A 22693-nucleotide genomic window follows, 5' to 3' on the forward strand; every position below is an offset into this window, starting at 1 on the left:
AAAGCAGGAAGTAAAACCATCTATGTGTCCCCCCCCCCATGTAGAAAACCCTGGGCAGACGGGACTCTAGTGACGACTGGGAGATCTCAGAAGGTCAGATCACCCTGGGTCAGAGGATAGGCTCTGTTGTAAAGCAGGAAGTAAAACCATCTATGTGTTTCCCCCCCCCATGTAGAAAACCCTGGGCAGACGGGACTCTAGTGACGACTGGGAGATCTCAGAAGGTCAGATCACCCTGGGTCAGAGGATAGGCTCTGTTGTAAAGCAGGAAGTAAAACCATCTATGTGTCCCCCCATGTAGAAAACCCTGGGCAGACGGGACTCTAGTGACGACTGGGAGATCTCAGAAGGTCAGATCACCCTGGGTCAGAGGATAGGCTCTGTTGTAAAAAAGTAAAACCATCTATGTGTTCCCCCCCATGTAGAAAACCCTGGGCAGACGGGACTCTAGTGACGACTGGGAGATCTCAGAAGGTCAGATCACCCTGGGTCAGAGGATAGGCTCTGTTGTAAAACCATCTATGTGTCCCCCCCATGTAGAAAACCCTGGGCAGACGGGACTCTAGTGACGACTGGGAGATCTCAGAAGGTCAGATCACCCTGGGTCAGAGGATAGGCTCTGTTGTAAAGCAGGAAGTAAAACCATCTATGTGTTCCCCCCATGTAGAAAACCCTGGGCAGACGGGACTCTAGTGACGACTGGGAGATCTCAGAAGGTCAGATCACCCTGGGTCAGAGGATAGGCTCTGTTGTAAAGCAGGAAGTAAAACCATCTGTGTGTGCCCCCCCCCCCCATGTAGAAAACCCTGGGCAGACGGGACTCTAGTGACGACTGGGAGATCTCAGAAGGTCAGATCACCCTGGGTCAGAGGATAGGCTCTGTTGTAAAGCAGGAAGTAAAACCATCTATGTGTTCCCCCCCATGTAGAAAACCCTGGGCAGACGGGACTCTAGTGACGACTGGGAGATCTCAGAAGGTCAGATCACCCTGGGTCAGAGGATAGGCTCTGTTGTAAAGCAGGAAGTAAAACCATCTATGTGTTCCTCCCCCCCATGTAGAAAACCCTGGGCAGACGGGACTCTAGTGACGACTGGGAGATCTCAGAAGGTCAGATCACCCTGGGTCAGAGGATAGGCTCTGGGTCCTTTGGGACCGTCTTCAAGGGCAAGTGGCACGGCGACGTGGCGGTGAAGATGTTGAACGTGACCGCTCCCACACCACAGCAGCTACATGCCTTTAAGAACGAGGTGGGAGTCCTCCGGTAAGACACGGGGTTTTTAACGGTGAAGTCACGGTAATGAAAAGCTCGGCATGTACACAGTGGTGGAAATAGTAGTTTTACTGCGTTGACTTGGAGGCGATTAACTGCTATCTTCCAGGTCTTAGGTGTGTTGGGTGGGATATACAGTATAACCGACAAGTATAGTGTAAACAGGGCTTCTGTTCCGTCATGAAATAGCAGGGCTTCTGTTTTTGTCATGAAATAGCAGGGCTTCTCTGTTTTGTCATGAAATAGCAGGGCTTCTGTGTTTTGTCATGAAATAGCAGGGCTTCTGTTTTGTCATGAAATAGCAGGGCTTCTGTTTTGTTCAGGGCTTCTGTGTTTTGTCTACGCTGAAATGAAATAGCAGGGCTTCTGTTTTGTCATGAAATAGCAGGGCTTCTGTGTTTTGTCATGAAATAGCAGGGCTTCTGTTTTGTCATGAAATTTGTCATGAAATAGCAGGGCTTCTGTTTTGTCATGAAATAGCAGGGCTTCTGTTTTGTCATGAAATAGCAGGGCTTCTGTTTTGTCATGAAATAGCAGGGCTTCTGTTTTGTCATTATGTTTTGTCATGAAATAGCAGGGCTTCTGTTTTGTCATGAAATAGCAGGGCTTCTCTGTTTTGTCATGAAATAGCAGGGCTTCTGTTTTGTCATGAAATAGCAGGGCTTCTGTTTTGTCATGAAATAGCAGGGCTTCTGTTTTGTCATGAAATAGCAGGGCTTCTGTTTTGTCATGAAATAGCAGGGCTTCTGTTTTGTCATGAAATAGCAGGGCTTCTCTGTTTTGTCATGAAATAGCAGGGCTTCTGTTTTGTCATGAAATAGCAGGGCTTCTGTTTTGTCATGAAATAGCAGGGCTTCTCTGTTTTGTCATGAAATAGCAGGGCTTCTGTTTTTCTGTTTTGTCATGAAATAGCAGGGCTTCTGTTTTGTCATGAAATAGCAGGGCTTCTCTGTTTTGTCATGAAATAGCAGGGCTTCTGTTTTGTCATGAAATAGCAGGGCTTCTGTTTTGTCATGAAATAGCAGGGCTTCTGTTTTGTCATGAAATAGCAGGGCTTCTGTTTTGTCATGAAATAGCAGGGCTTCTGTTTTGTCATGAAATAGCAGGGCTTCTGTTTTGTCATGAAATAGCAGGGCTTTCTGTTTTGTCATGAAATAGCAGGGCTTCTGTGTTTTGTCATGAAATAGCAGGGCTTCTGTTTTGTCATGAAATAGCAGGGCTTCTGTTTTGTCATGAAATAGCAGGGCTTCTGTTTTGTCATGAAATAGCAGGGCTTCTGTGTTTTGTCATGAAATAGCAGGGCTTCTGTTTTGTCATGAAATAGCAGGGCTTCTGTTTTGTCATGAAATAGCAGGGCTTCTGTTTTGTCATGAAATAGCAGGGCTTCTGTTTTGTCATGAAATAACAGGGCTTCTGTTTTGTCATGAAATAGCAGGGCTTCTGTTTTGTCATGAAATAGCAGGGCTTCTCTGTTTTGTCATGAAATAGCAGGGCTTCTGTTTTGTCATGAAATAGCAGGGCTTCTGTTTTGTCATGAAATAGCAGGGCTCTCTGTTTTGTCATGAAATAGCAGGGCTTCTCTGTTTTGTCATGAAATAGCAGGGCTTCTCTGTTTTGTCATGAAATAGCAGGGCTTCTCTGTTTTGTCATGAAATAGCAGGGCTTCTCTGTTTTGTCATGAAATAGCAGGGCTTCTCTGTTTTGTCATGAAATAGCAGGGCTTCTGTTTTGTCATGAAATAGCAGGGCTTCTGTGTTTTGTCATGAAATAGCAGGGCTTCTGTTTTGTCATGAAATAGCAGGGCTTCTGTTTTGTCATGAAATAGCAGGGCTTCTCTGTTTTGTCATGAAATAGCAGGGCTTCTGTTTTGTCATGAAATAACAGGGCTTCTCTGTTTTGTCATGAAATAGCAGGGCTTCTGTTTTGTCATGAAATAGCAGGGCTTCTGTTTTGTCATGAAATAGCAGGGCTTCTGTTTTGTCATGAAATAGCAGGGCTTCTGTTTTGTCATGAAATAGCAGGGCTTCTCTGTTTTGTCATGAAATAGCAGGGCTTCTGTGTTTTGTCATGAAATAGCAGGGCTTCTGTTTGTCATGAAATAGCAGGGCTTCTCTGTTTTGTCATGAAATAGCAGGGCTTCTGTGTTTTGTCATGAAATAACAGGGCTTCTGTTTTGTCATGAAATAGCAGGGCTTCTGTTTTGTCATGAAATAGCAGGGCTTCTGTTTTGTCATGAAATAGCAGGGCTTCTGTTTTGTCATGAAATAGCAGGGCTTCTGTTTTGTCATGAAATAGCAGGGCTTCTCTGTTTTGTCATGAAATAGCAGGGCTTCTCTGTTTTGTCATGAAATAGCAGGGCTTCTCTGTTTTGTCATGAAATAGCATGCTGGGTGGATAACTGAAAGCTCCTCCTCAGTGGTTTCCTCTCTCTGCTTCCAAACAGGAAGACTCGTCACGTCAACATCCTGCTGTTCATGGGTTACACCACCAAGCCTCAGCTGGCCATCGTGACCCAGTGGTGTGAGGGTTCCTCCCTCTACCACCATCTACACATCATAGAGACCAAGTTTGAGATGATCAAGCTCATAGATATCGCCCGGCAGACCGCGCAGGGCATGGAGTGAGTTCGTCCACGACACACGGGATGTACCCCGACTAGCACCCTGTTCCCAGAGCTTGTCCCAGACATAGGGAATAGGCTGCTATTTGGGATGCATCCCCTGGTTCACGTGTAACAGTATAATTTTAAACCGTCCCCTCGCCCATACCTGGGCGCGAAACCAGGACCTTCTGCACACATCAACAACAGTCACCCACGAAGCCTCGTTACCCATCGCTCCATGAAACAGCCTTCCTGAAATAGCAGGGCCCTTGCAGAGCAAGGGCTCTCCTGGTTCACGCCCTCGTCCCCTACGCTGACTCTCCTGGTTCACGCCCTCGTCCCCTACGCTGACTCTCCTCGTCCCCTACGCTGACTCTCCTCGTCCCCTACGCTGACTCTCCTGGTTCACCCCCTCGTCCCCTACGCTGACTCTCCTGGTTCACGCCCTCGTCCCCTACGCTGACTCTCCTGGTTCACGCCCTCGTCCCCTACGCTGACTCTCCTGGTTCACGCCCTCGTCCCCTACGCTGACTCTCCTGGTTCACGCCCTCGTCCCCTACGCTGACTCTCCTGGTTCACGCCCTCGTCCCCTACGCTGACTCTCCTGGTTCACACCCTCGTCCCCTACGCTGACTCCTGGTTCACGCCCTCGTCCCCCTACGCTGACTCTCCTGGTTCACCCCTCGTCCCCTACGCTGACTCTCCTGGTTCACGCCCTCGTCCCCTACGCTGACTCTCCTGGTTCACACCCTCGTCCCCTACGCTGACTCTCCTGGTTCACACCCTCGTCCCCTACGCTGACTCTCCTGGTTCACGCCCTCGTCCCCTACGCTGACTCTCCTCGTCCCCTACGCTGACTCCCTGTTTTGTCCCCTACGCTGACTCTCCTGGTTCACTCTCCTGGTTCACACCCTCGTCCTGGTTACGCTGACTCTCCTGGTTCACGCCCTCGTCCCCTACGCTGACTCTCCTCGTCACACTGTTTTGTCCCCTACGCTGACTCCCCTCGTCCCCTACGCTGACTCTCCTGGTTCACACCCTCGTCCCCCTACGCTGACTCTCCTGGTTCCCACCCTCGTCCCCCTACGCTGACTCTCCTGGTTCACACCCTCGTCCCCTACGCTGACTCTCCTCGTCCCCTACGCTGACTCTCCTGGTTCACACCCTCGTCCCCTACGCTGACTCTCCTGGTTCACGCCCTCGTCCCCTACGCTGACTCTCCTGGTTCACGCCCTCGTCCCCTAGGCTGACTCTCCTGGTTCACACCCTCGTCCCCTACGCTGACTCTCCTGGTTCACGCCTCGTCCCCTACGCTGACTCTCCTGGTTCACGCCCTCGTCCCCTACGCTGACTCTCCTGGTTCACGCCCTCGTCCCCTACGCTGACTCTCCTGGTTCACGCCCTCGTCCCCTACGCTGACTCTCCTGGTTCACACCCTCGTCCCCTACGCTGACTCTCCTGGTTCACGCCCTCGTCCCCTACGCTGACTCTCCTCGTCCCCTACGCTGACTCTCCTCGTCCCCTACGCTGACTCTCCTCGTCCCCTACGCTGACTCTCCTGGTTCACGCCCTCGTCCCCTACGCTGACTCTCCTGGTTCACACCCTCGTCCCCTACGCTGACTCTCCTCGTCCCCTACGCTGACTCTCCTCGTCCCCTACGCTGACTCTCCTCGTCCCCTACGCTGACTCTCCTCGTCCCCTACGCTGACTCTCCTCGTCCCCTACGCTGACTCTCCTGGTTCACACCCTCGTCCCCTACGCTGACTCTCCTGGTTCACGCCCTCGTCCCCTACGCTGACTCTCCTGGTTCACACCCTCGTCCCCTACGCTGACTCTCCTGGTTCACGCCCTCGTTCCCTACGCTGACTCTCCTGGTTCAAACCCTCGTCCCCTAGGCTGACTCTAGCAGGGGCTGTTTTGTCATTAGCAGGGCCTGAAATAGCCTGGTTCACACCCTCGTCCCCTATGCTGACTCTCCTGGTTCACGTCCTCGTCCCCTAGGCTGACTCTCCTGGTTCACACCCTCGTCCCCTATGCTGACTCTCCTGGTTCACAACCTCGTCCTTTGTACGCTGACTCTCCTGGTTCAAACCCTCGTCCCCTAGGCTGACTCTCCTGGTTCACACCCTCGTCCCCTATGCTGACTCTCCTGGTTCACCCTCGTCCCTACGCTGACTCTCCTCGTCCCCTACGCTGACTCTCCTCGTCCCCTACGCTGACTCTCCTGGTTCACGCCCTCGTCCCCTACGCTGACTCTCCTGGTTCACACCCTCGTCCCCTACGCTGACTCTCCTGGTTCACGCCCTCGTCCCCTACGCTGACTCTCCTGGTTCACACCCTCGTCCCCTACGCTGACTCTCCTGGTTCACACCCTCGTCCCCTACGCTGACTCTCCTGGTTCACACCCTCGTCCCCTACGCTGACTCTCCTGGTTCACACCCTCGTCCCCTACGCTGACTCTCCTGGTTCACGCCCTCGTCCCCTACGCTGACTCTCCTGGTTCACGCCCTCGTCCCCTACGCTGACTCTCCTGGTTCACACCCTCGTCCCCTACGCTGACTCTCCTGGTTCACGCCCTCGTCCCCTACGCTGACTCTCCTGGTCCCCTCGAAACGCTGACTCTCCTCGTCCCCTACGCTGACTCCTGGTTCACGCCCTCGTCCCCTACGCTGACTCTCCTGGTTCACGCCCTCGTCCCCTACGCTGACTCTCCTCGTCCCCTACGCTGACTCTCCTCGTCCCCTACGCTGACTCTCCTGGTTCCCTCGTCCCCTACGCTGACTCTCCTCGTCCCCTACGCTGACTCTCCTCGTCCCCTACGCTGACTCTCCTCGTCCCCTACGCTGACTCTCCTCGTCCCCTACGCTGACTCTCCTGGTTCACACCCTCGTCCCCTACGCTGACTCTCCTGGTTCCCGCCTTCGTCCCCTACGCTGACTCTCCTGGTTCACGCCCTCGTCCCCTACGCTGACTCTCCTGGTTCACGCCCTCGTCCCCTACGCTGACTCTCCTGGTTCACGCCCTCGTCCCCTACGCTGACTCTCCTGGTTCACGCCCTCGTCCCCTACGCTGACTCTCCTGGTTCACGCCCTCGTCCCCTACGCTGACTCTCCTGGTTCACGCCCTCGTCCCCTACGCTGACTCTCCTGGTTCACGCCCTCGTCCCCTACGCTGACTCTCCTGGTTCACGCCCTCGTCCCCTACGCTGACTCTCCTGGTTCACGCCCTCGTCCCCTACGCTGACTCTCCTCGTCCCCTACGCTGACTCTCCTGGTTCACGCCCTCGTCCCCTACGCTGACTCTCCTGGTTCACGCCCTCGTCCCCTACGCTGACTCTCCTGGTTCACGCCCTCGTCCCCTACGCTGACTCTCCTCGTCCCCTACGCTGACTCTCCTGGTTCACACGCCCTCGTCCCCTACGCTGACTCTCCTGGTTCCCACCCTCGTCCCCTACGCTGACTCTCCTGGTTCACGCCCTCGTCCCCTATGCTGACTCTCCTGGTTCACACCCTCGTCCCCTACGCTGACTCTCCTGGTTCACACCCTCGTCCCCTACGCTGACTCTCCTGGTTCACACCCTCGTCCCCTACGCTGACTCTCCTGGTTCACACCCTCGTCCCCTACGCTGACTCTCCTCGTCCCCTACGCTGACTCTCCTGGTTCACACCCTCGTCCCCTACGCTGACTCTCCTGGTTCACACCCTCGTCCCCTACGCTGACTCTCCTGGTTCACACCCTCGTCCCCTACGCTGACTCTCCTCGTCCCCTACGCTGACTCTCCTGGTTCACGCCCTCGTCCCCTACGCTGACTCTCCTGGTTCACACCCTCGTCCCCTACGCTGACTCTCCTCGTCCCCTACGCTGACTCTCCTGGTTCACACCCTCGTCCCCTACGCTGACTCTCCTGGTTCACACCCTCGTCCCCTACGCTGACTCTCCTGGTTCACACCCTCGTCCCCTACGCTGACTCTCCTGGTTCACGCCCTCGTCCCCTACTCTGACTCCTACTTTCCATTGTCTGTCTCATAAGGCATTGATGTGCTCAGTCTCTGGCCAACACAACACAGCAGATAGAGCTGCATTTAAATGAGTCAGACTCTGAACTACTGTAGGGACCTGCAGAACTCACAACTAGGAGGTTAGGAGAGTCTTGACAATCACAGACTGGTACAGTGGAGATTAAAAGAGTCTTAACGTGGACTGACTGGTACAGTGGAGGTTAGGAGAGTCTTGACTGGTACAGTGGAGGTTAGGAGAGTCTTAACGTGGACTGACTGGTACAGTGGAGGTTAGGAGAGTCTTGACTGGTACAGTGGAGGTCAGGAGAGTCTTAACGTGGACAGACTGGTACAGTGGAGGTTAGGAGAGTCTTGACTGGTACAGTGGAGGTTAGGAGAGTCTTAACCTGGACAGACTGGTACAGTGGAGGTTAGGAGAGTCTTAACGTGGACTGACTGGTACAGTGGAGGTTAGGAGAGTCTTAACCTGGACAGACTGGTACAGTGGAGGTTAGGAGAGTCTTGACTGGTACAGTGGAGGTTAGGAGAGTCTTAACGTGGACTGACTGGTACAGTGGAGGTTAGGAGAGTCTTAACCTGGACAGACTGGTACAGTGGAGGTTAGGAGAGTCTTAACGTGGACTGACTGGTACAGTGGAGGTTAGGAGAGTCTTAACGTGGACTGACTGGTACAGTGGAGGTTAGGAGAGTCTTAACGTGGACTGACTGGTACAGTGGAGGTTAGGAGAGTCTTAACGTGGACTGACTGGTACAGTGGAGGTTAGGAGAGTCTTGACTGGTACAGTGGAGGTTAGGAGAGTCTTAACGTGGACTGACTGGTACAGTGGAGGTTAGGAGAGTCTTGACTGGTACAGTGGAGGTTAGGAGAGTCTTAACGTGGACAGACTGGTACAGTGGAGGTTTGGAGAATCTTGACTGGTACAGTGGAGGTTAGGAGAGTGTAAATATGTCTAGTGTACCAGTGTTTATTGATTACTAACTAACCTGGGACTGTAAATATGTCTAGTGTACCAGTGTTTATTGATTACTAACTAACCTGGGACTGTAAATATGTCTAGTGTACCAGTGTTTATTGATTACTAACTAACCTGGGACTGTAAATATGTCTAGTGTACCAGTGTTTATTGATTACTAACTAACCTGTGACTGTAAATATGTCTAGTGTACCAGTGTTTATTGATTACTAACTAACCTGGGACTGTAAATATGTCTAGTGTACCAGTGTTTATTGATTACTAACTAACCTGTGCTTGTTGTGGTTTTCCTCCCTAGTTACCTTCACGCCAAATCCATCATCCACAGAGACCTGAAGAGCAACAGTATCCTCTCTGACCTCTGACCTTTCACCTTTTTTTCCAACAAGCACCTTTCACAGTCTGTCTGACCTTTGACCCATTCTATAAGGAAGGCAGTCATAATCACCCCTCTCCGCTGTGTCACCTAATCGACATGTCATCGATAGGATATAGTCTTTGTGTTCAGATCTGTTTTTACATGGTAGTCATTTAGCAGGACGCTGTTATTCAGAGGGACCTACAGTTAGAGCCTCCATCTTCAGGTGGACTAGGTGAGATGGAGACAAGTGTTGGTGCAGACTGAGCTCCCCCTCTCCCCAGCCGGAGCTCCCCCTCTCCCCAGCCGGAGTTCCCCTCTCCCCAGACGGAGTTCCCCCTCCCCTCTCCCCAGACGGAGTTCCCCTCTCCCCAGACGGAGTTCCCCCTCTCCCCAGACGGAGCTCCCCCTCTCCCCAGACGGAGTTCCCCCTCTCCCCAGACGGAGCTCCCCCCCTCTCCCCAGACGGAGCTCCCCCCCCTCTCCCCAGACGGAGCTCCCCCCCCCTCTCCCCTCTCCCCACGGAGCTCCCCCCGGAGATCCCCCTCTCCCCAGACGGAGTTCCCCCTCTCCCCAGACGGAGTTCCCCCTCTCCCCAGACGGAGTTCCCCCTCTCCCCAGACGGAGTTCCCCCTCTCCCCAGACGGAGTTCCCCCTCTCCCCAGACGGAGCTCCCCCTCTCCCCAGACGGAGCTCCCCTCTCCTCCCCAGACGGAGCTCCCCTTCTCCTCCCCAGACGGAGCTCCCCTTCTCCTCCCCAGACGGAGCTCCCCTTCTCCTCCCCAGACGGAGCTCCCCTTCTCCTCCCCAGACGGAGCTCCCCTTCTCCTCCCCAGACGGAGCTCCCCTTCTCCTCCCCAGACGGAGCTCCCCTTCTCCTCCCCAGACGGAGCTCCCCTCTCTCCCCAGACGGAGCTCCCCTTCTCCTCCCCAGACGGAGCTCCCCTTCTCCTCCCCAGACGGAGCTCCCCTTCTCCTCCCCAGACGGAGCTCCCCCTCTCCTCCCCAGACGGAGCTCCCCCTCTCCTCCCCAGACGGAGCTCCCCTTCTCCTCCCCAGACGGAGCTCCCCTTCTCCTCCCCAGACGGAGCTCCCCTTCTCCTCCCCAGACGGAGCTCCCCCTCTCCTCCCCAGACGGAGCTCCCCCTCTCCTCCCCAGACGGAGCTCCTCCAGCAGTCCCTTAGCTTTCTGTTCCTTAACCCCTCCCCTCCCAGACATCTTCCTACACGAGGACCTGACCGTGAAGATAGGAGACTTCGGCCTGGCCACAGTGAAGTCCCGCTGGAGCGGCTCCCACCAGTTTGAACAGCTCTCTGGCTCCATCCTGTGGATGGTGAGTGATACTGCAGGGATTAAGCGGAGAACCTGAATAGACTAAACAACCAGCAAGAGAATTCAATCTACATTATTCTACATTATTAGAATCCAATCTACATTATTAGAATTCAATCTACATTATTAGAATCCAATCTACATTATTAGAATGTAATCTACATTATTAGAATCCAATCTACATTATTAGAATGTAATCTACATTATTAGAATGTAATCTACATTATTAGGCCAATCTACAGTCCCGTTAGAATCCTCCCACCATTATTGAACAAGCTACATTATTGGCTCCAATCCTGTGGATTAGAGTCCAATCTACAGGGATTAGGAAACCAATCTACATTATTAAACAACCATTATTAGAATCCAATCTACATTATTCTACATTATTAAAATTCAATCTACATTATTCTACATTATTAGAATTCAATCTACATTATTAGAATTTATTCTACATTATTAGAATTCAATCTACATTATTAGAATTTAATCTACATTATTAGAATTTAATCTAGGGAAAGGGGAATACCTAGTCAGTTGTCCAACTGAAGTGTGTCTTCCTCATTTAACCCTCTGAATCAGAGAGGTGTGAGGGGGCTGCCTTAGTCAACATCCATGTCTTCAGCGCCTGGGGAACAGTGGGTTAACTGCCTTGTTCAGGGGAACAGTGGGTTAACTGCCTTGTTCAGGGGAACAGTGGGTTAACTGCCTTGTTCAGGGGAACAGTGGGTTAACTGCCTTGTTCAGGGGAACAGTGGGTTAACTGCCTTGTTCAGGGGAACAGTGGGTTAACTGCCTTGTTCAGGGGAACAGTGGGTTAACTGCCTTGTTCAGGGGAACAGTGGGTTAACTGCCTTGTTCAGGGGAACAGTGGGTTAACTGCCTTGTTCAGGGGAACAGTGGGTTAACTGCCTTGCTCAGGGGAACAGTGGGTTAACTGCCTTGTTCAGGGGAACAGGGGGTTAACTGCCTTGTTCAGGGGAACAGTGGGTTAACTGCCTTGTTCAGGGGAACAGTGGGTTAACTGCCTTGTTCAGGGGAACAGGGGTTAACTGCCTTGCTCAGGGGCAGAACAACAGATTTCTTTACCTTGTCAGCTCGGGGATTCGATCCAGCAACCTTCCGGTTACTGGCCCAACCCTCTAACCACATTAATCTACGTTGTTAGAATGTAATCTACGTTATCAGAATGTAATCTACGTTATCAGAATGTGTAATCTACGTTATCAGAATGTAATCTACGTTATCAGAATGTGTAATCTACGTTATTAGAATGTGTAATCTACGTTATTAGAATGTGTAATCTACGTTATCAGAATGTGTAATCTACGTTATCAGAATGTGTAATCTACGTTATCAGAATGTGTAATCTACGTTATCAGAATGTGTAATCTACGTTATCAGAATGTGTAATCTACGTTATTAGAATGTGTAATCTACGTTATTAGAATGTGTAATCTACGTTATCAGAATGTGTAATCTACGTTATTAGAATGTAATCTACGTTATTAGAATGTAATCTATGTTATTAGAATGTAATCTATGTTATTAGAATGTAATCTACATTATTAGAATGTAATCTACGTTATCAGAATGTAATCTATGTTATTAGAATGTAATCTACGTTATCAGAATGTAATCTACGTTATCAGAATGTAATCTACGTTATCAGAATGTAATCTACGTTATTAGAATGTAATCTACGTTATCAGAATGTAATCTACGTGATCAGAGCTGCTCTGAAAGGATCAGATATCTGTTGGTTTTTAGGAAACACAGTCAATAAATGCATCAGTCTAAATGTGACATGAGCTCGGGACGCAATTAGTCTTTCCTCAATTCCTTACCCTCCTCTCTTCTGGCCTCCATCTCAAAGCTCATTGGTGGAGAGGGTCTGGGGGGGGCGGTACCTCAAATCTTCTCCTCCAGTGCGGTTTGAGGAGGAGGCGAGGACGGAAGGCGCAAGGACGATACTTTTGAGACCCAGTGTACAGGGTGAAAGGTCAATTCCAATCAATTCAGGAAGTAAACCCAAAAATTATAATTCCTCCATTTGAAGAGAATTGTAATTGACAGTGTACTTCTTGACTTGACTGTAATTGAGCCCGACCCTGCCCAATGTGGCTGTATATCTTGGTAAACTGTGTGACTCTGCTGCCCCCCGTCTGCCTGTAGGCCCCAGAGGTCATCCGTCTGCAGGATAAGAACCCTTACAGCTTCCAGTCCGACGTCTATGCCTTCGGGATAGTTCTCTACGAGTTGATGTCTGGGGCCTTGCCCTACTCCAACATCAATAACAGAGACCAGGTAGATATCTCTCCTGTTTTATATACATTTATAATGTTCTCTAGGAGTTGATGTCTGGGGTCCTGTCCTACCTGAGCAAGGTCTCCTACCCCTGACCTCTAACCCTCCACCTCTCCCCTCTAGATAATCTTCATGGTGGGTCGGGGATACCTGTCTCCTGACCTCTAACCCTCTACCTCTCCCCTCTAGATAATTTGCATGGTGGGTCGGGGATACCTGTCTCCTGACCTCTGACCTCTAACCCTCCACCTCTCCCCTCTAGATAATCTTCATGGTGGGTCGGGGCTACCTGTCCCCTGACCTCTGACCTCTAACCCTCCACCTCTCTCCTCTAGATAATCTTCATGGTGGGTCGGGGATACCTGTCTCCTGACCTCTAACCCTCCACCTCTCCCCTCTAGATAATCTTCATGGTGGGTCGGGGATACCTGTCTCCTGACCTCTGACCCTCTACCTCTCTCCTCTAGATAATCTTGATGGTGGGTCGGGGATACCTGTCTCCTGACCTCTGACCCTCTACCTCTCTCCTCTAGATAATCTTCATGGTGGGTCGGGGATACCTGTCTCCTGACCTCAGTAAGGTGCGCTCCAACTGTCCTAAAGCCATGAGGAGGCTGATGGCTGACTGTATGAAGAAGAAGAGAGAGGAACGACCCCTATTCCCTCAGGTAACGATGGAGGACGGGACCCCTATTCCCTCAGGTAACGATGGAGGACGGGACCCCTATTCCCTCAGGTAACGATGGAGGACGGGACCCCTAATTCCCTCAGGTAACGTTGGAGGACGGGACCCCTATTCCCTCAGGTAACGATGGAGGACGGGACCCCTATTCCCTCAGGTAACGATGGAGACGGGACCACTATTCCCTCAGGTAACGATGGAGGACGGGACCCCTATTCCCTCAGGTAACTATGGAGACGGGACCCCTATTCCCTCAGGTAACTGGAGACGGGACCCCTATTCCCTCAGGTATCAGAACGGGTATTCCCTCAGGTAACTATGGAGACGGGACCCCTATTCCCTCAGGTAACATGGAGACGGGACCCCTATTCCCTCAGGTAACTATGGAGACGGGACCCCTCCCTCAGGTAAATGGATCAGATATTCCCTCAGGTTTTTATGGAACGGGACCCCACCCTCAGGTAAATGCGGGACCCCTATTCCCTAAAGGTAACATGGAGACGGGACCCCTATTCCCTCAGGTAACTCATGGAGACGGGACCCCTAATTCCCTCAGGTAACTATGGAGACGGGACCCCTATTCCCTCAGGTAACGATGGAGACGGGACCTATTCCCTCAGGTAACTATGGAGACGGGACCCCTCTTCCCTCAGGTAACGATGGAGGACGGGACCCCTATTCCCTCAGGTAACTATGGAGACGGGACCCCTATTCCCTCAGGTAACTATGGAGACGGGACCCCTATTCCCTCAGGTAAGATGGAGGACGGGACCCCTAATTCCCTCAGGTAAGATGGAGGACGGGACCCCTATTCCCTCAGGTAACTATGGAGGACGGGACCCCTATTCCCTCAGGTAACGTGGAGCGGGACCCCTATTCCCTCAGGTAACTGATGGAGACGGGACCCCTATTCCCTCAGGTAACTATGGAGAGGACCCCTATTCCCTCAGGTAACATGGAGACGGGACCCCTATTCCCTCAGGGATGGAGGACGGGACCCCTATTCCCTCAGGTAACTATGGAGACGGGACCCCTATTCCCTCAGGTAACGATGGAGACGGGACCCCTATTCCCTCAGGTAACTATGGAGACGGGCCTATGGAGGACGGGAACCTATTCCCTCAGGTAACTATGGAGGACAGGACCCCTATTTCCTCAGGTAACGATGGAGGACGGGACCCCTATTCCCTCAGGTAACTATGGAGACGGGACCCCTATTCTCAGGTAACGATGGAGGACGGGACCCTATTCCCTCAGGTAACGATGGAGACGGGACCCCTATTCCCTCAGGTAACGATGGAGACGGGACCCCTATTCCTCAGGTAACGATGGAGACGGGATAATTCCCTCAGGTAACGATGGTGGGACGGGACCCCTATTCCCTCAGGTAACGATGGAGACGGGACCCTAACCCTCAGGTAACCTGGAGGACGGGACCCCTAGATTCCCTCAGGTGATGGAGGACGGGACCCCTATTCCCTCAGGTAACTATGGAGACGGGACCCCTATTCCCTCAGGTAACTATGGAGACGGGACCCCTATTCCCTCAGGTAACGATGGAGACGGGACCCTAATTCCTCAGGTGATGGAGGACGGGACCCCTATTCCCTCAGGTAACTATGGAGGACGGGACCCCTATTCCTCAGGTAACGATGGAGGACGGGACCCCTATTCCCTCAGGTAACGATGGAGACGGGACCCCTATTCCCTCAGGTAACGATGGAGGACGGGACCCCTATTCCCTCAGGTAAGATACCCCTATTCCTCAGGGATGGGACGGGACCCCTATTCCCTCAGGTAACTGGAGGACGGGACCCCTATTCCCTCAGGTAACGATGGAGACGGGACCCCTATTCCCTCAGGTAGATGGAGACGGGACCCCATTCCCTCAGGTAACTATGGAGACGGGACCCCCTATTCCTCAGGTAACTATGGAGACGGCACCCCTATTCCCTCAGGTAACGATGGAGGACGGGACCCCTATTCCCTCATGTAACTATGGAGGACGGGACCCCTATTCCCTCAGGTAACTATGGAGACGGGACCCCTAATTCCCTCAGGTAACGATGGAGACGGGACCCCTATTCCCTCAGGTAACTATGGAGACGGGACCCCTATTCCCTCAGGTAACGATGGAGACGGGACCCCTATTCCCTCAGGTAACTATGGAGGACGGGACCCCTATTCCCTCAGGTAACTATGGAGACGGGACCCCTATTCCCTCAGGTAACTATGGAGGACGGGACCCCTATTCCCTCAGGTAACTATGGAGACGGGACCCCTAATTCCCTCAGGTAACGATGGAGACGGGACCCCTATTCCCTCAGGTAACGATGGAGACGGGACCCCTATTCCCTCAGGTAACTATGGAGACGGGACCCCTGATGGAGACGGGACCCCTATTCCCTCAGGTAACTATGGAGACGGGACCCCTATTCCCTCAGGTAACGATGGAGACGGGACCCCTATTCCCTCAGGTAACTATGGAGACGGGACCCCTATTCCCTCAGGTAACTATGGAGGACGGGACCCCTATTCCCTCAGGTAACTATGGAGACGGGACCCCTATTCCCTCAGGTAACTATGGAGACGGGACCCCTATTCCCTCAGGTAACGATGGAGACGGGACCCCTATTCCCTCAGGTAACGATGGAGGACGGGACCCCTATTCCCTCAGGTAACGATGGAGGACGGGACCCCTATTCCCTCAGGTAACTATGGAGGACGGGACCCCTATTCCCTCAGGTAACTATGGAGGACGGGACCCCTATTCCCTCAGGTAACTATGGAGACGGGACCCCTATTCCCTCAGGTAACTATGGAGACGGGACCCCTATTCCCTCAGGTAACTATGGAGACGGGACCCCTATTCCCTCAGGTAACTATGGAGACGGGACCCCTATTCCCTCAGGTAACGATGGAGGACGGGACCCCTATTCCCTCAGGTAACTATGGAGACGGGACCCCTATTCCCTCAGGTAACTATGGAGACGGGACCCCTATTCCCTCAGGTAACGATGGAGACGGGACCCCTATTCCCTCAGGTAACTATGGAGGACGGGACCCCTATTCCCTCAGGTAACGATGGAGGACGGGACCCCTATTCCCTCAGGTAACTATGGAGACGGGACCCCTATTCCCTCAGGTAACTATGGAGGACGGGACCCCTATTCCCTCAGGTAACGATGGAGACGGGACCCCTATTCCCTCAGGTAACGATGGAGACGGGACCCCTATTCCCTCAGGTAACTATGGAGACGGGACCCCTATTCCCTCAGGTAACGATGGAGGACGGGACCCCTATTCCCTCAGGTAACTATGGAGGACGGGACCCCTATTCCCTCAGGTAACGATGGAGGACGGGACCCCTATTCCCTCAGGTAACTATGGAGGACGGGACCCCTATTCCCTCAGGTAACTATGGAGACGGGACCCCTATTCCCTCAGGTAACGATGGAGACGGGACCCCTATTCCCTCAGGTAACTATGGAGACGGGACCCCTATTCCCTCAGGTAACTATGGAGACGGGACCCCTATTCCCTCAGGTAACTATGGAGGACGGGACCCCTATTCCCTCAGGTAACTATGGAGACGGGACCCCTATTCCCTCAGGTAACTATGGAGACGGGACCCCTATTCCCTCATGTAACGATGGAGACGGGACCCCTATTCCCTCAGGTAACGATGGAGACGGGACCCCTATTCCCTCAGGTAACTATGGAGACGGGACCCCTATTCCCTCAGGTAACTATGGAGACGGGACCCCTATTCCCTCAGGTAACTATGGAGACGGGACCCCTATTCCCTCAGGTAACGATGGAGACGGGACCCCTATTCCCTCAGGTAACTATGGAGACGGGACCCCTATTCCCTCAGGTAACTATGGAGACGGGACCCCTATTCCCTCAGGTAACTATGGAGACGGGACCCCTATTCCCTCAGGTAACTATGGAGACGGGACCCCTATTCCCTCAGGTAACTATGGAGACGGGACCCCTATTCCCTCAGGTAACGATGGAGGACGGGACCCCTATTCCCTCAGGTAACTATGGAGACGGGACCCCTATTCCCTCAGGTAACTATGGAGGACGGGACCCCTATTCCCTCAGGTAACGATGGAGACGGGACCCCTAATTCCCTCAGGTAACTATGGAGACGGGACCCCTATTCCCTCAGGTAACTATGGAGACGGGACCCCTATTCCCTCAGGTAACTATGGAGGACGGGACCCCTATTCCCTCAGGTAACGATGGAGAACACTTCACTGTACACGCCAGGGGTTGAGCTGAATGTTTTAAAATGACCAAGACTATCCACCCCACCAAGATATTCACCTCACCAGAAACCTCTTCCTGCTCATGTGGTTAAGGCTGGTCACCTGTGTGGGGACCGAGCCAGCACTCCTTGGTTGTTGTTTAACTTGTATGTATGAAGGAGAATGTGTTATTTCCACCACCAGGTGGCCTCAGAGTACTAGAAATACATTCACACTAACGTCTCACTGTGTTTTTAAAAGCTGCTGGAATGCCCAGCTGAGGATCTGCTGACAGCCTCAATCTAAGATTCTCTGACTTGGCTGTCAGCTTTCTTCCTATTTGAGACGAGTGATTGGAGAGAGGTGATTGGCTAGGGATGACCTAATAACCTCCTGTGTTTTCTCCTCTGACCTCCTCTGTCAGATCCTGGCGTCCATTGAGCTGCTGGCGCGTTCTTTACCCAAGATCCACCGCTCCGCGTCGGAACCCTCACTGAACCGAGCCGGGTTCCAGACGGAGGACTTCAGCCTGTACGCCTGCTCCTCCCCCAAAACCCCGATACAGGGGGGATACGGTGAGGGGCCACACACACGCTGTACTGCTGTCTCTCTCCTCTCTCTCTCTTCCACTCTGTACTGCTGTCTCTCTCCTCTCTCTCTTCCACTCTGTACTGCTGTCTCTCTCCTCTCTCTCTCTTCCACTCTGTACTGCTGTCTCTCTCTCTCTCTCTCTTCCACTCTGTACTGCTGTCTCTCTCCTCTCTCTCTCTTCCACTCTGTACTGCTGTCTCTCTCTCTCTCTCTCTTCCACTCTGTCCTTCTGTCTCTCTCCTCTCTCTCTCTTCCACTCTGTACTGCTGTCTCTCTCCTCTCTCTCTCTTCCACTCTGTACTGCTGTCTCTCTCCTCTCTCTCTCTTCCACTCTGTACTGCTGTCTCTCTCCTCTCTCTCTCTTCCACTCTGTACTGCTGTCTCTCTCCTCTCTCTCTCTTCCACTCTGTACTGCTGTCTCTCTCCTCTCTCTCTCTTCCACTCTGTACTGCTGTCTCTCTCCTCTCTCTCTCTTCCACTCTGTACTGCTGTCTCTCCTCTCTCTCTCTTCCACTCTGTACTGCTGTCTCTCCTCTCTCTCTCTTCCACTCTGTACTGCTGTCTCTCCTCTCTCTCTCTTCCACTCTGTACTGCTGTCTCTCTCCTCTCTCTCTTCCACTCTGTCCTTCTGTCTCTCTCTCCTCTCTTCCACTCTGTACTGCTGTCTCTCTCTCCTCTCTCTCTCTTCCACTCTGTACTGCTGTCTCTCTCTCCTCTCTCTCTCTTCCACTCTGTACTGCTGTCTCTCTCCTCTCTCTCTTCCACTCTGTACTGCTGTCTCTCTCTCCTCTCTCTCTCTTCCACTCTGTACTGCTGTCTCTCTCCTCTCTCTCTCTTCCACTCTGTACTGCTGTCTCTCTCCTCTCTCTCTCTTCCACTCTGTACTGCTGTCTCTCTCCTCTCTCTCTCTTCCACTCTGTACTGCTGTCTCTCTCCTCTCTTCCACTCTGTACTGCTGTCTCTCTCCTCTCTCTCTCTTCCACTATGTCCTTCTGTCTCTCTCCTCTCTCTCTCTTCCACTCTGTCCTTCTGTCTCTCTCCTCTCTTCCAACCTGATCTTCTCTCTCTTCTCTTCATTCCAGGGGAGTTTTCAGCATTTAAATAAGATGCTGATCCAGATTCCACCAGTTCAGCCAGTCCGTCCCTCGTCCCTCTTCAACCAAGTCTTGTGTTCCTGCGGTGGATTACTTCATCCATTTTAACCACAAACCAACATCCTAGTCTCCGTGCTGTTTCAACTTTCCACACCAACAGACCCAACCAGACACCCTTCCAGACTCCGCTCCACAACCAGGACACTCAACCAGACAACCAGATCTCTCTTCTCTTCATTCCAGGAGTCTTGGGGAATCACCATTTAAACTACCAAAGATTTTAGAAACAAGGAAAAGTTCCAGACACCCAACCAGTTCAGCCAGACACCCAACCAGACACCCAACCAGACACCCAACCAGACACCCAACCAGACACACAACCAGACACACAACCAGACACCCAACCAGACACCCAACCAGACACCCAACCAGACACCCAACCAGACACCCAACCAGACACCCAACCAGACACCCAACCAGACACCCAACCAGACACCCAACCAGACTCCCAAGGAGACTCCCAACCAGACTCCCAGATCTCCAGACTCCCAACCACACCACAACCAGAAAACCAGACTCACAACCAGATTTTAGACCCAACCAGACACCCAACCAGACACCCAACCAGACACCCAACCAGACACACAACCAGACACCCAACCAGACACCCAACCAGACACCCAACCAGACACCAGACAACCAGAAACCCAACCAGACTCACAACCAGACACCCAACCAGACACACTGAAGAAACCAAACCACCCAACCAGACACCCAACCAGACACCCAACCAGACACACTCCCAACCAGACAACCCACCCAACCAGACACCCAACCAGACACCCAACCAGACACCCAACCAGACACCCAACCAGACACCCAACCAGACACCCAACCAGACACCCAACCAGACACACAACCAGACACACAACCAGACACCCAACCAGACACACAACCAGACACACAACCAGACACCCAACCAGACACACTGAAGAAACCAAACCAGAGGATGAAGGGAAAACTGTAAAAGGAGAGAACAGCACTTCTTGATTGTAGGACTGATGCAGGAGGAATATAACTGTTGAGAGCACAAGGACAGGATTGGGGTTAGGGGTCAAGAGAGGTTAGAGGTCGATGGGTTTGGGCAGCACACGCCTTCTCACTCCCCTCCATGACGAAGAGGGCGGAGCTACAGGCACAGGAAACCACACTTCTTTCCTGGCTGCTCATTGGTTACCCGAGATGAAGTGGCCAGGTCTGAGCCAATCGCTGACAAGCTGGATTTCCCAGGGGGGTGGAGTCGACCCTGTGGGAGGAGGACTTGAAAGAATTTATTTATTTTAAGAAAAAAAATCCCCAGTTCTTGTTTGTTTTGGGATTTTAAGGATATGTGGGGGGTGGGGGGTGGGGGTGGGGGGTTCTGAGCTTTTTGTTCTTCTTGTTTTTGTTGACGAGATTGTTGATGTTTTTACTATCACTACAAAGCATTTTTGTAGGTCTTCTTGCTTTTTGTCCCTCAGCGCTCTCTCTCACAGAGATTGTTCTGTTTTACTCAAGCTTCACGAAAGGACAGCGACTCTGAGACTGTCCTACTCCGATCTGTCTGATAGGTCACAGATCTGAATACGCTCGACTCAAGCTTCACCGAAAGGACAGCGACTCTGAGACTGTCCCCTCAGCGCTCTCTCTCACAGATCTGTCTCGACTCAAGCTTCACCGAAAGGACAGCGACTCTGAGACTGTCCCCTCAGCGCTCTCTCTCACAGATCTGTCTCGACTCAAGCTTCACCGAAAGGACAGCGACTCTGAGACTGTCCCCTCAGCGCTCTCTCTCACAGATCTGTCTCGACTCAAGCCTCACCGAAAGGACAGCGACTCTGAGACTGTCCCCTCAGCGCTCTCTCTCACAGATCCATTTTCCAATGAAGGATGCTTTTCCACATGTTTTTCCAGACTCCGGGATCTTTGTCATTTCGCTCACAGCAGAACTCCATGTTAACCTCTTTGTTTGGATCATTTTGATTTAGTTGATGTGGAGTCGACCGGAAAAAACGCCAACATCCGCTTTTTTTTCAGGGATACACAGTGTGTTCAACCTAACTTCCGTTTCCCCTGAAAACCAGAAGTGGGGAACTCCGCTCGCTACGTTAGCGTCACAAAGAGCCTTTTTGAAATCAGCCGAGGACCGTTGTTTTGGAAGGGACAACAACAGGTCTGTTAGAAAGAGAAACTGTGTGAATCTAAGATGGCTGCCAGTGCCTCTTCAGACTTGCTGTTTTGGTGTTTTGACTTGGTGTTTTTGGAGGGGGGTGGGGGAGAGCCCGATCACAATCCTCTAGGACCGAGTTTACAGGGGTGTGGAGGACGGAGAGGGGGGGTGGAGGACGGAGAGTCTCTCTGACCATTTTATTTTGGAGGAGGGGGCGGTGGGTGGGGCGGACTGACTTTTTTTCTAGTGAGTTTGTACGAGGAAGGATGGAAGCTTACAAGAACGCAGTACAATGGTACTCCCTCTAGCTGAAGGTCAGAGTGAAGTCCAAAAGACAGAAGAACCAGGACTGCGTCCCGATATTCCCGGTCAGAAGGGAATGATTGAATAGGGGTTCTGCTCTAGTCTATATGTTGGATAGCAGCTGCGTTGTGCTGTTACAAGTTTGACTGCTCTCCTTCAACGAGACACGGCTCCTCCTCTCAGCTTGGTTACGTTCCCAGAACACTATCCAATCAACCAATCAAACCCCTCCACCCACCACTCATCCAATCAAACCCCTCCCCCACCCACCCACCCAACATCTCTGATTCTGTTGGTGAATAGCTATCTGGGCAGTGCATGTGATAACCTACCAATGAGACTTCCTCTTCTTGTCGTGGACTTTAATATTGCTTTTATCACAGACAGAGGAAGCAGAAGCTCAATTCACCCGTTGCACCTGTGAACAAGATGGCTGCTATCACCTACCTGCCTGCTGAAAGACTAGTGTGATTTTTAAATGGGTGGGGGGGTCTTGGGTCACTTTTGAATTTCCCTCCCCATTGGTTAAGGTTCTGATTGGGGGGAGGGGGGATGATCCTAGACCTGTACCAAGGGGGAAACTTATTTCCCAAGCTGTGTTTTTGAGTGGGGATTGAAGTGGAACCTGTGTCTGATTTCATGCTTATCTGTCCTTTCTGCCTATCTGTCCTTTCTGCTTATCTGTCCTTTCTG

The 22693-nt window shown here is 52.2% G+C and overlaps 1 protein-coding gene and 1 long non-coding RNA gene across 2 annotated transcripts in view; both read left to right on the top strand.

Annotated features, from left to right (window-relative positions):
- Positions 1–19619, top strand: part of LOC127926940 (serine/threonine-protein kinase B-raf-like) — a 130602-nt gene extending 110983 nt beyond the window's left edge. The window contains 8 exon segments of the mRNA XM_052512567.1: positions 1060–1262; positions 3715–3891; positions 9166–9212; positions 10441–10559; positions 12734–12865; positions 13399–13533; positions 18228–18378; positions 19477–19619. Coding sequence (XP_052368527.1) covers positions 1060–1262; positions 3715–3891; positions 9166–9212; positions 10441–10559; positions 12734–12865; positions 13399–13533; positions 18228–18378; positions 19477–19499 — 987 coding nt within the window. The 3' untranslated portion in view covers positions 19500–19619.
- On the top strand, positions 14668–18214 carry LOC127926942 (uncharacterized). The gene is made up of 5 exons (XR_008125597.1): positions 14668–14706; positions 14805–14837; positions 16626–16659; positions 16793–17027; positions 17725–18214. It is a non-coding gene; the product is annotated as an uncharacterized LOC127926942 (long non-coding RNA).
- Positions 19620–22693: the final 3074 nt, after the last annotated feature.

Source organism: Oncorhynchus keta, unplaced genomic scaffold, assembly GCF_023373465.1.
Source record: "Oncorhynchus keta strain PuntledgeMale-10-30-2019 unplaced genomic scaffold, Oket_V2 Un_contig_86_pilon_pilon, whole genome shotgun sequence".
NCBI classification, from domain to species: domain Eukaryota; kingdom Metazoa; phylum Chordata; class Actinopteri; order Salmoniformes; family Salmonidae; genus Oncorhynchus; species Oncorhynchus keta.